Below are 17,413 nucleotides of genomic sequence, written 5' to 3' on the forward strand. Positions count from 1 at the left end.
AGAACAGAACCATATTGGCAGTCCAAACTGTATGCTAATTGTCAGTCATCTTTGACGGTAGTGGTCCTGGCAGAAATTGTTTTATGCCACATGATAAATCAAAGCAGCTTACTGTCAATTTCATCACAAGCAGCTTTTCAACAAGCCGTGGCACTATAGACGTTTCGTTGTGTCAAACACAAATGCAAAACAATATCATGGTACATAATTCAACAAACATTATTATTTAACAAAATAAAATATAACAAAACTCTAATGTACACAACAAGAAAAAAAAACATCAAATTTGAGCTATCACATAGAGGATTCAGAGAATGTTTTTTTTTTTTCCACAATTGAACTTATTTTTCACTTCCAAAAACTGTACTGTAAAAAATTGAAACTGAAACTGTTTTTATTGTATATTTACAGTGAGACTGTTTCAACTGTTAATATCTACCTAGAAACATCAGACAGTCGTATACCTCCTCCGGGGCTTTGCTTTGAGAAGGAGATGTTGTTAAAGTAGTGAGGTGTCATAGTAAGCAACAATCATGCACTTTCACTCTGCGTGCTGGGTGGGCCATAGTGCTGTACTCATATTTGGCTTTTTAATAATGAAAAGCTTTTTTGGAAAGGCGTGATGAAAAATTCATGCAGAAATCTGAAGATATGCCATGAAATCAAGCTCAACGCTCTTACTGACACCGGTGGGGTCACACTCACTCTCCGTGAGCTCAATAATTCAGCAGCGAGAGCCAGTGAGAGAAGACACTAGTAAACCTAAAAGTGTGAGACACTTTAACTTACTACAGGTCAGGCTGGAGTGTAGCAGCTGACGTTTCATTCATTTTTGGCACCGATGTGAACACATTTGTGTGCGCGCACATGTGCTTGTATGTCTGCCTCATTGTAAGGAGCTTTTGAAATAATAAGCGTTGCGTGTTAGCAGACACTAGTAGACCTTGGGTCACAGCCAGAAGGGGCCAATTATAATTGATGGAATCTCTTTGATTTACTGTTCCATTCATATCCATTTGTGTCACGCTCCATATATCACAATTTCCTATGCAAATGATCCGCTTACACATCACTTTGATTAATGACGCGTTGACAGTCGCATTAGGGCCATTTTGACGCGAAGTTTTCAATGTACAGTCTCCTGGTGAGGCTGTAAGAGTCGCACTGACATCTGGTGTGCTTTACTAGGTACTGCAGGAGCGAAATAAGGTGTTGCCTCTGGAGCATTACGTCATGGCACATTTGAAAGAGTGAGAATTAATTCAAGATTAATTAAGCCTCAGCAGCTTCAGATCACAGTAGGGACGTTTCTAGCCTTTTATCAGTACCGGGGCACACACCATATTGTATACTCTTTTTTTTTTTTTTTAATATAGGCCTATATGTTGCGGTTTTGATTGCAGTGTGTGAAACCGCCGCAAACAATTCATGAGTGAACTGTCCCAATGAATCAAAATGAATTTCGAACTCGGACACCGAAAGGCAAACCGAACTGATTAGATTAAGTGATTCATTAGCGAATCGCTAGTTTTGATTCGTAGAGAACACAGGACGTGATTACCAAAATGGGACTGGCGTTAAGAAAAATGTACATATTTTAAAGACCAATCTAAATGTAAATAAATTAAATGCACATTACTCCGTAGAAGAATTGTTTTTGTGAGTACGGGCATTTTTTAGACTATTTAGAGAATCATGCGAAAATAAAAGCTATACACGTCTCAAAAACTAAAATAAAATTAATTCTAAAAGTCCCAGAGTGGCATCATTTCTACACTAAACTATTTTGATCAAAGTGTCTTTTGTGTAACAAGTAGAGAAGAGAAATGAAACAATAGGCAAATTAACACAATTAAAAATTTTGTGTGTGTGTGTGTGAGAATATTTTAGGCATTAAAATATCAAGCCGTAGCCTAATTGTCAAAGTGTTAATAAAAGTGTGAAAATAATATTGAACTGTATTTAGTACATTTGCTAGCTACAAGTAATCAGGCTTTTTTTTTTTTTCAAACAAATATTTAGAATATTTTCCATCACATATCAAACAAATTAAAATCATTTAAAACGTGGTGGAAATTGCATTTGCTGATTCTAAAAAAAATAAATGACAGAATTATTCCGTGATGTGTCCAGTATGTTTTACATTGTGACATTCTCAGCTGGCCTCAAACTCCCCATTGCCATTAAAGATGGATTATGGTCCTTCAAGGGCCTGTGGCTACATCCTCTGGTCGCAAACACTCTCAGAGCTGCAATTAAGGTGTTCAGAATAAAGCATCAGGGCTGTGGAGGTCCCGGGGACAAATAATATTTCTCATTTCCTCATTTATTTCAGATTGTACCAACAGTCACTGGCATACTTTCAAGTGTTGTCCATCTAGGTGAGTAAATGATGACAGAATTTTCATTTGTGTGCGAACTATCCCTTTAAGACAACACTCAAAGATAATGCAATGGATCTGAACTATCAAAGCAACACCGAAGACATAATATCAAAAAATAAAAATAAAAACAAAAGGTAAAAAACATTACTGGCTTAAGAAGGGAAAAGAACATTAGAGTGTAGTATATTTTTATATTTTATGCTTTGGATTCAGCAATGTTCTTAATGCACAACAATGCATCTCATTTATTCTTATAACAGTGTATTTCATTTCTGTTCTATAATTCTCTTTTTTTATTACAAAACAATTTTTTGGCAGAGATGGGAACATTTAAGTTATCAGGAAAGATTTTGTTTTTTTTAAAAAAGAAAACAAAACATGCAAATCAGAACCCTAACATAACATAATATACTCAGACCACACTCAAGCCATAAAGAGACACGGCAAGCTCACCCTTAAACTGTAGACATCAAATCGTGTCTAGTAAAACTTTTGCGATCAAAAATGTACATTTATAGAACTTCCACAAAAAAAAGGCAGTGCATGATCTAATAAGAGCAGATGACTTGTTCCAACTGACAAATTAAACAAACAAAAATAAACTAAACTACATTAAGCAAAAAGCCATAACACTGTGAATAAAGATATAAAGAGCAAGTTACAAGAAATAAATACAAAAATTACTGTTTTTTTAAAGCCCAAAACACATTGACATGACAAACCTGTGACAAAAGAAATCAAAATGATTCAGATTTACTTAAAACAATAGTGTAAAATCACTGTGTTCGTTGATATATCATCCCTTGAAGGAATAGTTCACCTAAAAAAAAAAAAAAAGAATTGCTGTAAATTTTCTCACCCTCAGGCCATCCAAGATGTAGAGGAGTTTGTTTCTTCATCAGAACAGATATGGAGAAATGTAGCATCACATCATTTGCTCACCAATGGATCCTCTGAATGAGCGTCTAAACAGCTGATAAAAACATCACAATAATCCACACAACTCTAGTCCGTAAATTTCCCCAAAATTTGTTCCGATGAAGAAACAAACTTGGATCTACATCTTGGATGCAAAGTCATTTTTTGGGTGAACTATTCTTTAAAAGGCCTAAAGTCAAAGCTATTTTCATCACACGGCATGATGCAACTCTGCTGATTACATCTGAAAGATACTTTGATTGCAGATGCGGAGCAAAATTCTGCATTTGAACCCCTTGATGATACGCATCAGAATGTGCTGAATTTGTTCCAGTCTTTTCACAAACAGTTTCACTGTTTCCATCAATGAAAAGCTGACAGAAGCATCGCTTGTGAACAATGAAGGCATAAAAAACCCAGACTAGTGCATCTTGTGTGAAAAACTATATTACAGACAATATTACCCCTCCATTAACTGATTATTTTGGCACAAACAAATGATGAATATGTTATTTCAATAAAAACAGTGCCAAACAATCCGTTTGACCGTTAAATTGTTCATACCTGCCAGCTTCACACCTCTTAAAAGAAAAGCAGAGTTTATATAACATTGCTGGAGGTGTTTTACTGGGCCTCGACACCTGTTTGCATCTTAATAAAACAGTCAGCTCAACACGCAGTCTGAATCCTAAGTGTCGTTCGGTGGATTTACACAGCACATACAGCAGAAAGACTCCACACTAAAATGTCTGAATGCTTGTACATCAAGTCAAAATATTGCAAGACTAATGGCCGTGAAGACGGTTAATAAAAAAGGCAAATAGGGAGGGATGCCAGTGCCATCTTCTCTCACACTCATCACAGTGCAAGAGGGTCACTCGATTACAGCGTGGATGTGCGATTGTGAAAGCCCTTAAGAACGTGAGGGATTGATTGCTGTCTTGTGAACCTCAGCCCTTATGGTCGACGGATAGCAGAGTTGAACAGGCAGTGGATGTTGGGATCCCTCAGCTCAGTAGAAGAGACAAGACTGTGCACACTATTAATGAAGCACATTTCAAGTACACTGATAAAAGCAAACGCCACATCTGGTTTTTAGAGCCAGCGATTCATATAACCAAACCGATCAAGTAAGTTAGAGATGGTATATAAAGTGATCTCTACACACTTCACGTGATAACTAGCAATAAGACACAAGGTAAAAAGATAGAGACAACAAAAACCCAAAAAAGGTGAATCTCACAGAAACGGTCAAGAAATTTCTGGCTATAGTTTTTTCTTTTTTTTTTATTTAAAAAATATTTATTTTTTTCCCCACACTATTAAAGAACAATTGCAAGTATATATTGCTGCATTTGTGCTGATTTGAATGAAAAATAAAGAAATCTGAATTAATGAGGGTTTCCCCCGCCCCCCACATTGCAGTAACGGCAAATACAGGTAGGACTTAATATTTAATTGTTCTCAAAATATAATATATTTTTTCTTTTGATTTTGAGGAGAAATACAACTGACATGTCTTTGTGAGATTCACCAAAAGTGTGGCTAGGATCTATTTCTAACTGGTGATTCAGAGACTTTGTATGGTCTGACTTCATAGGTCAACTGTTAAAAAATGTAAAACATTCAAAATACTATAGCCATGCAAACATCGAGAAAACTCTGAAAGTAGTGATATGTAAATAGACTGTACATGATTCACATAAAGCTTTGCTCAGTGGATCATTAAAATACATTAAAATAGAAGTCCACTCTAATTCTCACGTATGGCTTTGCTCTCTTGTCCACTATTCTTTAATATTTCAGCTTTCCCTGATCGTGTTTCACGCGTTTCAATCATCTCTTGCAGTTAAAAGATCTCTCTAAAAGCGGGTAGATACCCACCACATGATATAACATTTTTACATTCATTAAAATGTCTACAGTCTCAAACGAGGAAAAGAAGTTACAAAGGAAACACCACTGGAGTCTATTTTATAATGTAGATCATTTCCTTGGCATTGTGTTTACAGAGAGCCGCCTTGATAAAAAAAAAAATAAAAATCCTCTTTCCTCCAAATCCAAATGACTTGAAAATCCAAGTTGATCTTGTCAGCACAAGGCTTTACTCCTGCAGAGACTTCAATAAATGTTGAATTTGTTGCCATATCAAGGTTATATTATTTTGCGTAGTCTTTTTTTTTTTTTAGGTCTTTTTCACCCTGTAATGCTTTTGCAATACATTCTCTCACCACATCAAAGCAGCTTTTCAGTCAAACGGGAGCTGTCACAGTTTGGGGTCCTCATGGGGATTCAAAGATTGGCAATTCTGCGTCTTGGAATGGGAAGCGGATGAGGAAGAGGAGGAAGATGAGGAGGAGGATGAGCTGCGTCTCGTCTCCACACCAGTACTGGTCATTTTCATCTTTCGACGTTTTGCTAGCGGTGCATTATCAACGCTTTTAAGGAAAAAGCCCTCACGTTTCCCCCGGTTAAATGCCTGTGGGAATAAAGAGATATCATGATGATGAAACTTCATCCTAAATAAAAAAATAAAACCTTTGTCTTTCTCTTTATTTATTTGTTCCTTCCCTTTCTAGCTTGTACTTATTTGATTTCAACCTCTTGTTTGAGTCTTCTGGCTTAATTGTGCCATATTGTTACACACCATATTGTTACACACCAGTTCATTTGTGTGTATATAATAGTGTGTTGTGTGTGTCTGTTTTGTACTCTTGATGTTTTAGTGTGTAACCCCTTTCTTGGTGCCTGTGTTTTGACTGCATTTTTGGCCGAATTTTAGATTTTATTTCATGCATTTGCAGAAAGGTTTGTGTTCACACTAGTTCATATATGTGAGTCTGCGGGGCGGGGGTGGGCGGAGTGTCTATTTTGCACTCAATATTTTAGAGTGTCACCCCTTTATTGCTGTGCACACTCTTTTTCTGCATCGTGAATGATTTGTAAATTTTACACAAAATATTTTCGTATTTTTGCGCATTTCCCATTCATTTCCAATGGCCGTGAACAACACAAGTGTGAATATTTTTTTAACGACCATTTAACGAGCTTTTTCGAATCAAGTCCACGATTTTTTGTTTTGTTTTTTTTGTGGTCACATAGCGACTGCCATAAAAGTCACCAAGTTTCATACCATTCCGATGAAGTAACAATTTTTTTTAAAATTTGAAACTTTTTTTTTTTCCCGGTCTAAAATGACCGAACAACAACAGAGGGTTAATGTATTTTGTATTTTATTCCACATAACGTGAACTAAAATGTTGGGGAAGGAAAGGATTTACCAACATCAGCAATCATAAAAACAATCACTATTTTTGTTTCCATATGTACTTGCAAGGATTTTACTTGAATGCATCACTACTGAATATAGGTATAAAATGCAGATACTTGACCTTGTAGGTGGCATTGACATAGGTACGGACAGTTGGGCCGGTGGACTCGAGAACATCAGGGGTGCAGAGAGGGGTGGAGGACATGACGCCACCTCCCTGAAGCCAGGCATTCTCTTTCAGAGCCAAGAGCTTCAGCCGTCGCTCAGGATCTACGGTTAACAAACCTGTGAAGATGAAGAGGGAGATAAAACTTCAGATGGAAGCTAATTTGGGGGCTGCCAATATAAGCATCCTTCAGCCACTAAAGCAGAGTCCTCAGGGACCATCACACGCTTTCCTTCCATCAGGGCACTGAACCTCATCCATCTCAATCTAGATGATCAGATGACAGCTATAATAACAAGCACTTGTGCTGAAATTGGACTGAAATGCATTCGAGTGCCTGTGGGTCCCTGACGGCTGGGTCAGGAATCACTCATCAAAAGCTTTGGAGTGGTATAAAACTATTACAACGTATTTCACTGCTATTTCAGGTGGTAATCAATAGAGACTCCAAGTATTGGGTGAACACAAGTAAATTTCACAGGTCTCCGAGCTCTAAACCTATAAAGATTGCAATTCAGTTACTATGGACGATCACCAACTATTTCACAGAAGATTTCATAAACTTAGAAGATCCTATAACAAGGGCTTTTCTGATTGAATCCTCAATTTGGACTGTAACCTTAAATCTGATTTAAATGACACACATTTGGGTCACCCAAATGGATTTTCTGTATATGGAAGGATAATATCCAATCATAGGAGAACTGCTTACTGATTTTAGAGTACTGGGACAAAACAGGCTAAAGAACTGAGGAAAAAATAAAAAATCAAGGAATGTCTCAGAGAATTTTAGTTTTTTTCTGGTGTTGCTATGTACTCTATGTATTAAAGTGAAATTAACATAAAGCAGATAAAAGGTACAGCCACAGACATATGCACACAAACACCAAACATATCAGTCCTAGCATTGCTAACTTCACATTGCAGCCTATTTATCATTAAACTAAAATGCAGTCAACCAATATAAGCTGCATAAGTTGTTAGCACATACGAAGGCTGCTGTTGTACTTGGATACTGGAACATGTGAAGTACAAATCCATGTTCCCAAAAGAAATAACAGTTTAGCAACCATATGTTACATTATGAATATGCACATTTGAATTTGTGCTGCATGAGAGGTCCGTGAGCACATTAATTTGGATTGAGCCATATGTCGGCTTTGTATTCTGTTCTGTAATCATCTCACCTGATTTTCCAGGATTTTACACTTTTTCTATACTATACTAACACTTTTTTTTTGATAGTCCACTTTAGACATTCTACTAACAGTAAGTAACTTTGAAACTACACGTCAACTAGCAGCCCTTAGAGTACAAGTAGACTCTATGCTTAATATCTTCTAACACTTTATTTTGATGGGTCCACAACATACAACCCGAATTCCGGAAATGTTGGGACTTTTTTTTTAATTTGAATAAAAAGAAAAAAAAAAAAAAAAATTCAAAATCACATGAGCTAATATTTTATTCACAATAGAACATAAATAACATAATTGCTCAAACTGAGAAATTTTACAAATTTTCTTCACAAAATGAGCTCATTTCAAATTTCATGCCTGCTACAGGTCTCAAAATACTTTGGGACGGGGGCATGTTTACCATGGTGTAGCATTTCCTCTTCTTTTGAAAACAGTTTGAAGACGTCTGGGCATCGAGGTTATGAGTTTCTGGAGTTTTGGTGTTGGTATTTGGTCCCATTCTTGCCTGATATAGGTTTCCAGCAGCTGAAGAGTTTGTGGTCGTCTGACGTAGTTTTTGTTTAAAGATGGGCCAAATGTTCTCTATAGGTGAAAGATCTGGACTGCAGGCAGGCCAAATCAGCACCAGGACTCTTCTACTACGAAGCCGTGCTGTTGTAATAGCTGCAGTATGTGGTTTTGCATTGTTAGGGTTCGGGTTAGGCCTTCCCTGAAATAGGCGTCGTCTGGAGGGGAGCATATGTTGCTCTAAAACCTTTATGTACCTTTCAGCATTCATAGTGCCTTCCAAAACATGCAAGCTGCTCATACCGTATGCACTTATGCACCCCCATACCATCAGAGATGCTGGCTTTTGAACTGAACGCTGATAACACGCTGGAAGGTCTCCCTCCTCTTTAGCCCGGAGGACACGGCGTCCATGATTTCCAACAAGAATGTCAAATTTGGACTCATCTGACCATAGAACACTTTTCCACTTTGAAACAGTTCATTTTAAATGAGCCTTGGCCCACAGGACACGACGGCGCTTCTGGACCATGTTCACATATGGCTTCATTTTTGCATGATAGAGCTTTAGTTGGCATTTGCAGATGGCACGGCGGATTGTGTTTACCGACAGTAGTTTCTAGAAGTATTACTGGGCCCATTTTGTAATGTCAATGACAGAATCATGCCGATGAGTGATGCAGTGTCATCTGAGAGCCCGAAGACCACGGGCATCCAACAAAGGTCTTCGGCCTTGTTCCTTACGCACAGAGATTTCTCCAGTTTCTCTGAATCTTTTGATGATGTTATGCACTGTAGATGATGAGATTTGCAAAGTCTTTGCAATCTGACGTTGAGGAATGTTGTTTTTAAAGTATTCCACAATCTTTTTACGCACTCTTTCACAGATTGGAGAGCCTCTGCCCATCTTTACTTCTGAGAGATTCTGCCTCTCTAAGACATCCCTTTTATGTTACAGACCTGATGTCAATTAACTTAATTAGTTGCTAGATGTTCTCCCAGCTGAATCTTTTCAAAATTTGTAACTATTTTCTTCTCAAATCCTCACTCACATCTCACCATTTTTGCAAAGTTTTTTTTTTCTCTAAACAATGCCATTTTAACCCAGTGCGACTTATATTCAGGTGACTTGTTGTCAAGAAAATATGGTAATTAAATGAGATGAAATACCTAAAAGTTCTGTATAATGTGTGTAATGAGTTGCACATCATGGTTGACATACAAAGGTGCTATAAAAAAAATTATCGCTAAGAGTGTCCACATTCTCACCGTTGTATTTTAGGGTGCTTTCACACTTGGTTTGATTGCTTGGTCCAAACCAGTGTTCAATTGCTAGGACTTCACATGAACCATACCCCAGACCACCGTTTTAAGAAACGCTATCTCACGACCAATTCGTATGTATTTTACGAGGTGGCTAATTCGTAAGACCTCACTTGTACAATTTTGTACTATTTGTCTAAACCCCAGTGACGGGTAGGTTTAGGGGCGGGGTTAGGTGTAGGTCATTCGTACAAATTCATACGAATTGTGCAACTCGTAAAAATACGTACGATTTAGCAAAAATCGTATGAATTTGTACGAGGTTGCACAAATTCGTACGAATTAGCCACCTCGTAAAATATTTATAAATTGCCGTGAGATTGGGCTGGTTTTAAGGCAAGACACAGAAGATATTGAAAAACCGTACTTGCATCATTCAAATGAACCAAACTCTGACATCAAATGAACCGGTGTTAATTATGTAACATAATGTATTTAAATAATTGTAAGTCATCCTATAGCCCCCTTGGGGGTTTGTTAAGTTAAGAGCTTTAATATAAGTTGCAAGAAGGATGTTCAATTCTTGAAAAATGTTTAAAAAGTTCTCAAATGTTTTCTTAAGAGTCATATTATTATCATTTTAACAAGAAAATGATTTGTTGTCATCTGATTGTATGGTGGTTCCTGCCACAGACTTGCTGATCAACTATATTCAAAACACTTCGAAGTAGAGCTCAGGACAGCAGGACTGTTTTTTCAATCATGCTCTAAGCAGTTGGCCAATCACATCACACTGAGCCAGCTAGCCCATCAGAGCACACAACAGGAACTAAACAGTGCATTCGAGATACACTGGTAAGAGAGGTGCTGCAATAATGTAAAAAAAGTGTTTTAAAAAAATGCATTTTTGGAACAATCAAGAATGAAAACCTATTCTACACCTCAAAAACCAAATCAAGATTTTGTAAAAGGGCATAAATAGGACCCCTTTAATTACCACAACTGATTTGAAGCAACCAAATTGATTAATTATACATCTTGCGTGTGAAGATTTAAGATAAGTTGGAGGTTATTCTAACTTATATAGTATAGTAATACTAATGACTAGGCTATTTCTGATGATGGCATACCTGCCCTACCTCGGAGTAAGATTTTTCACCACCCAAGCAAGTTTTGATTCTTTCAGTAAAAGTACCTCTCACTAAATCTTTGGCCTCTTCAGACACACCCTTCCAGGCTTCTCCTTCCAATGAGAAATCTCCCTCCTTGATTTTGTGCATGATGTCCGCTGCGTGCGATGATGTCATTCCTTTTTTCTCACTCTGGAATGGAACTTGGCCAGAAAGCATGGTGTACTGGCGAAAAAGAACAGCACTAATAATATCAGCATTTTATATTACATTTTTAGTTTTGCATTTCTGAACAAACTGTCAAATTATATAAGAAACTAGACTTTAAAAAAAACGGTTCAGACAAACTTTGATGTTGATTTGAGAAAGCCTGGCATTTTGAAAGATTAAAAGAGTATCTCTGAAGGTTTTCAGTTTGAAGTACTTTCAAGGTCATGCAGGTCATAGATAGATAGATGGATGGATAGACAGACAGAAAGTAAACCAGATCAATAAAAAAAAAAAGATCATATAGATCATATGCTACAGTATATCCCCAGCACTAACCCAATGATTCAAGTTAAGTAGTTTAAGTTTACTTTTGGAATTTACCGAAACAGATTTTGTGTTACTTTTCTATTTATTCAAGTTTAGGTATCGATTTTTAAACACTGACCTCTCCCCTGAATAAAACAATACATATGGCAGTCCAGTCTAAAACAGTACTTCATCCATAAACATCCTCAAGCACACTTATATACACTCAAACCTACCAGGACCACCCCTAGGCTCCAGAGGTCACAGGCCTGGTCATATCCTGAGCTGTGGAAGAGCTCCGGCGCGGCATACTGCAGGGTGAAGCAGGGGGTCTGCAGGGGCGCGCTGCCGCTCCCCGCTGGAAACAACCGCGCGAATCCAAAATCAATCACCTTCAACACAGAGTCATCCGACTCATCAGCAAACAACACGTTCTGCCAGAGGTGAAAAAAAGAGGGACAATATGTGACATACAGTTATGCATTGACAATAAACCACAAGAGGTTCTGCGTTACAACGATTTGACATTTTGGCACTGCTGATCCAATTATGATGCATTGCGATGTATTAAAACGTGCAGTGCATATCGTATTGGAGGCAGTTGGTCTAAGCGATGGCTGAAAGATCTCATTTAGGAAAAAATCCCACTGATGAAGATTAATGTCGACAGTCTCTCGTCTACAGTCCTTTTACCTGCATGTGGATAGCACATTAAAATTCCACTGCACAGAGACAAATCAGCACATGGATAGCTGAGCACAGAGTGAGCGCTGAATGTATAATATCACCGAGTGAAATCAAGCAAACTATGAGTGATGATCACACAGCTGACGGGAGATTTGAATGAGAGAATGAGATACTGAATAGAGCACGGCCAGTTAGCGGTGCAACAGATGTGAGCATAATGCTTTTCTCAACGCATGAAAGCATCCTTTTATACATTTGGAGAGAGAAAGGCATTAAGGCTGTTCATTTTGTAATTGCATTTTAGTTGATCTTTTAAAGCATTCAAATATCAGGATGTCCATCCTTGTATTTATGTATTTGTTTGCTGTTCAAACATCAACAAATCTACATATTAGTGCTGTCAAATATATATACAATAGCTGTTCTATCCTGGGCAAAAAAAACAACAACACCTTTTTACATTTATCGAGAACAGTAGAAAATTATTGATATACATATCAAATATCGTCAAAATTGGAAAAATATTGAGATCATTTTTTTAGCTATATTTCCTAGCCAACAGCAAATTAACTATAATATATATAGTTATATAATATATATAGATGTAGTTCCAATTCTATGCCCTTAATATTTCCCTGTGGTTTTGAATATGTATATTTATATCAAGGTATTCCATTAAAGCTGAAAATTTAAATGTCACGACAACATTTTAATACATCGAGTAGACATATTCCTTTTGCAGTCCATTCATGCTGATTTGTCCCATCTATCCATCATAAGTAGACTAAACTAGACTTCACATTTAATGTGCAAACATCACTGTGTTTAGAGTTATTTTTAGCACCCTGCTGTAGTTGCCAGTGTTTTGATTGGCTGCTAGGGTGTAGCTAAACTTTTATATCTGTAATTCTTTTTCTCAATATCCGTCTCTCTACCTCTGGTTTGAGGTCTCGGTGTACGACTCCTGCCTCATGCATGTAGCTGACCGCAGACACCAGACTCTTCATCAGCTGACTGGCCTCCCATTCTGCAAACATCTTCTTTTTCCTTATTCGCTCCAACAGCTCTCCACCACGCAACAACTCCATAACCAGATACGTGTGATACTGTGAGAGATGGAATAAAAAAAAAAAGAAAGTAGTGATATACAGGGGTAGTAAAAAGCTATAAAAAGAGAACAGTGTAAAATGTGTGACCAGGTATGTATACATATTACTTTTTTGCTTAAAAACAGAAAAATGTCTTCATTTTGATAGCTAGGTACTGTATGTGTGGCATACCTGATCGGTATAAACCTCATGGAGCGTGACGATGTTGGGGTGAGATTCACACTGGCGTAGTGCTGCTATCTCTTTCTGAGTCATGGCCTCCATCCTACAACGGCAAAAAAAAACTATGAGTAGGGTGTGCGATATGTTTCATTTATGATAAAGTCGTAATTGTTGTTTTAATTATGTGCATTATCGAGTATGTCACTCGCTTTGCAAAAAAAAACATGCCAAGAGTTCACATATTCACTGCATGATGTAGCCTATTAGAACAAAGTTAGAAAGTCACCTCAGAGCAACACTCAGAGGTGTTTCATTACTGAATGAATTTGCATTTTTTAATGATTCAATAACCCATCCATAAAGACAGTTACTTGCTTAGTTTCTAAATGAATCAGCCATTTTAGGCCTTGTTTACACATGGTATTAAGTTGCAATTTTGTCAGTCCGATCACAAGTGGACAACGCTACATACAGGTGTAAACGTGGGATGAAACAAAAGTAGTCGAAAAATAATTTGATCAGATTGCTTTTACAGTATAGTGCAGATGCTTACGTGGTTAAATGCATTCAAACAGCCACAAAAGACTGCCTACTCAATGCACATTGACCTGATTCTTATGTTATGAGACGTGTTGTTGAAGTGCGCTAGCCAGAAAGGTTTTAATCATTGGTTGGAAGGTGAAAAATATAAAATGCACAACATTCTCTTACCAGTCCTGATTCTAGTACAGCATAGTTTTGTGGCTATGGGAGCAGAAGCGAAAACTGCTGCTCTCTGTATCGTTTTCCTTCGTCTCCTTTCACTTTCTTATGTAAACTTTTATATTAGATCGAAAAAATAAAAAAATAAAAACATACATATACCTGCCCACAGACCCTTCTCTCAAAGAAATCAGGACAAAAGGGCTTGAAAGTGGGCAAGAGAGACAGACATAAACATCAGGTGTAATTGTAACGTGTCTCCCTCGTCTACTTGTGAACTGACTAACCAAAATGCTACTTCAGACACAGCTTCTGCGCCACCACTGCAGTGCAAAAATGGATTTTGTTGATAACAGCCCTATATTGTCTTATTATTCTACTTGAATTTATTAAATTAAATGTAAGAATTTGACAAAGGAGACGTATACATCTAATAAGGTTAGGAGAAATTGCCCTTATAAAGATAGAAAATGTCCTTTGAAATCAGTTTTGGGAAGCATACAGTATATCACTCCTTAATGGAAAAGTTAATTTCTGTCACTGCTGTGAACTAACCAACGCACAAAATATGAAGAATGTGAAAAGCATTGGAAGTCAGAGATCCAAGACAGGCCAAATTAATCCAAGTACTAGCACAAAAACACAATCAGGAAAATATCTTCTACTGACAAAACCCCAGAAAATATCAAGATATCGTTTTCTTTTTGTCAATATCAAACACCTCTAGTGCTAAGACTAAAGCATTGTTGGAAATAAAATGTCTTATGGCTGGTGTTTGGGAACACACTGTATAGGCCTATGGGGAGTTATTGTGTTATAAATTAGGCTGAAATTTTTAGTGAGAAGTTCTCCTGTGCATATAAATATGAATAATCTCACGCAATTATTAGTGAATTAAACACATTTTTTGACTTGGTAACTATGTTAGTAGTCACTTAGGACAATAATGAATTTATTGTTGATTTATTACTTCATAGCATCCCAGTCTCTCATTATATTAAAACTGGAATGCAATCTCATAGCTCAAACTTATACATTTATTTCTCTCTTGTGCTGTTGCTGAATAACAGCGAAGCAAACACTATTTAAGGGACACTGTAATTCTCCAAAAACAGTCTAAATAATTCAGAATTTAGAGCAAACACTAATATTCACTAATATTCAAATAAAATGAGAAAAAGGCACTTTTTAGTTTTTTTAAATCATGCTGAGAAAAAGAAATTATTCATTCTTGATCAATTTATTTGACAAAAAATGTATTTGTGGCCTTCCATGATTTTTCCACTAAAAAGGGGTGCATCTATTTTGAGAATATCATGTTATTGTTTTTTTTTTTTTTTTCTTTTAATGCTCAACTCATATCTTAATTCATTAGTGGAAACCTCAAATAGTGACTCAAGCAATGACATAAATGTGGTTTAGCAATGAACAAATCTGGTTTAACGTCTCTACCTTCTGCTGATGATTTTTACAGCGTACTCCTGGCCACTCTGCCTGTGTCTGCACTTCCTGCAGACAGAAAAACTACCCTCGCCCAGTGGAGCCCCCTGCAGGCACAGCTCATAGTGGTGAAAGAACTGGGAGTCCTGAAAAAGACAGAAGAAACAATGCTGTTTAACCTTTTTTACAAGCTTAACAATGAATTTCAAAATTCTCTTAAATTTTTTATTTTTTAAATTTTTTGAGGCGCTGTGTACCTTTAGCATAGCACTGCGCTGAACTGTAGCAGAACCAGGCCTGTCAACATTCACATGAGCATCCAGAACATCCGCCATCACCACATTCTTATTGAACAAGATAGAAGGAGCCACAAAAGAGTAGCCCTGAGAGCAAGAGAGGACACAATCACTACAGAGATACAGAGTAAAATCTAAAATCCCTTCTGAAAAAACTTGTCTGTTGACTGGTCTTAGCTAGTCTGAAAGAATATTCTATTCTCAAAAAAAAATAAAATTGCTCCATGAAAATTTGAAATTATATGAATATAAGTCAATTATTTCTTTAAGCTGGTCTAGCTGGTCTTCCAGACTGGTTAGGCTGGTGTTTAGCTGGTTAGACTGGTCTGTTTTGACCAGCTAAGGTTGGTTTAAACTCTATTTTCCAGCAGGAATGTGTAAAAACATCATGGAACAGGGTATACATGACAAAGAAGGGTGTTACAATAAAGTGTGCGTGTGTTTGTGACATGACCGGGGTGTTTGGGTATTAAGTTACAAAGCTGTACTGCATCTGTGTTTGGAACGACATGGGGGTAAAGTGATTAATGACAAAATTTTCATTTTGGGGTGGAGTAACCCTTTAATAATGGAGGGCTGTGGCAGGAAATGGGAAGTAATGTACTGTATGCATGTGCGAGTACCTGAAACAGACGGTCTGTACTAGGTGGTGTGCTGGCAGGAGAATAGACCGGCTCCATTCCTGTAAACTCCTCCGCAAAGTTACCCACATCCAACTCATTACGTAGTTCTGGTCGGAATGGACTCTGAACCTTTTTCTCAGCCAAGTCGGACCAGTTTAAACCCTGAAAAGATCAATCAGATGAGAGGTGTGACAATCTCAAAAAGTATGCGGACACTTAAAACACTTGTCATTGTATTAGATCAAGTATCAAGTGTCATTTGATTTGATTGTTTGTTTTTAAGATTCAAAATTTTTCAGATTAAACATTTTATATAAAGAAGATTGTTAGGCTTTTAAATGATGAAACAACAGACATGCAGTTCAGAATGAATACTAAATATTCAGACGCTTTTGTTTGTGAAACTAAAAATCACTTTGGGCTTAAATTTGTCATTTAAGAGAAACTAACATTTTATTACACCTCAAAATAAAAATGTTTTATGTACATTGAAAACACACTAACTTTCTCAGTTTTGGAAGGAAAAGCATTTACTGAAGCTAAGCTTCAAAAATTGTTATGAAGATCTGTGATTTTCTTTTCATTAATTAACACATACAGCATTAACCAAGATCTAGGGTTCCTTCAGTCTTTAAGAAGTGGGTGATGCGACCTACTTTACTAATGTATTGTGACACATTTCCAAGAGAAACAGATTACTGAATGAGGACAGGACTTAATTTACCCATATTCATTAATTAAATAAATTCATAAATCCAGAAATTAATCTGCATTAAGAAATTATTAAAAATTTTATTTAATGTAGACTTTAAACAGCATCAATTATTACAGTCTTTATAAAAATGCTTTTTTGAAGGATGGAGCAACAGAAATTATATTGCCTAAAATCTGAAAACCATAAATGCATATAGCTATTCATTTTTTCATTTGTGAAAAAATGGACAAGAAATAAGCCATGTAAAACTAAATTTTAGCTGTTTTTTTTTTTTTTTTTTACAAATAAGTGTAAAAAAAAATTACCCCTTTAAGCTGATCTTTTA

General features: G+C 36.8%; 1 protein-coding gene across 1 annotated transcript in view; it reads right to left on the bottom strand.

The window, feature by feature from the left end:
- Positions 1-2,555: 2,555 nt before the first annotated feature.
- rps6ka4 (ribosomal protein S6 kinase, polypeptide 4) overlaps positions 2,556-17,413 on the bottom strand; it is a 28,738-nt gene continuing 13,880 nt past the window's right edge. Inside the window, exons 10-18 of the mRNA XM_058775969.1 lie at positions 16,374-16,535; positions 15,712-15,837; positions 15,467-15,600; positions 13,322-13,415; positions 12,977-13,147; positions 11,591-11,788; positions 10,904-11,063; positions 6,695-6,858; positions 2,556-5,781 (exon numbers count right to left, since the gene is read on the bottom strand). Of these exons, the coding sequence (XP_058631952.1) occupies positions 5,569-5,781; positions 6,695-6,858; positions 10,904-11,063; positions 11,591-11,788; positions 12,977-13,147; positions 13,322-13,415; positions 15,467-15,600; positions 15,712-15,837; positions 16,374-16,535 (1,422 nt within the window). The 3' untranslated portion in view covers positions 2,556-5,568. The remainder of the gene's footprint in view (positions 5,782-6,694; positions 6,859-10,903; positions 11,064-11,590; positions 11,789-12,976; positions 13,148-13,321; positions 13,416-15,466; positions 15,601-15,711; positions 15,838-16,373; positions 16,536-17,413) is intronic.

Source organism: Onychostoma macrolepis, chromosome 05 (assembly GCF_012432095.1).
Source record: "Onychostoma macrolepis isolate SWU-2019 chromosome 05, ASM1243209v1, whole genome shotgun sequence".
Lineage (NCBI taxonomy): Eukaryota > Metazoa > Chordata > Actinopteri > Cypriniformes > Cyprinidae > Onychostoma > Onychostoma macrolepis.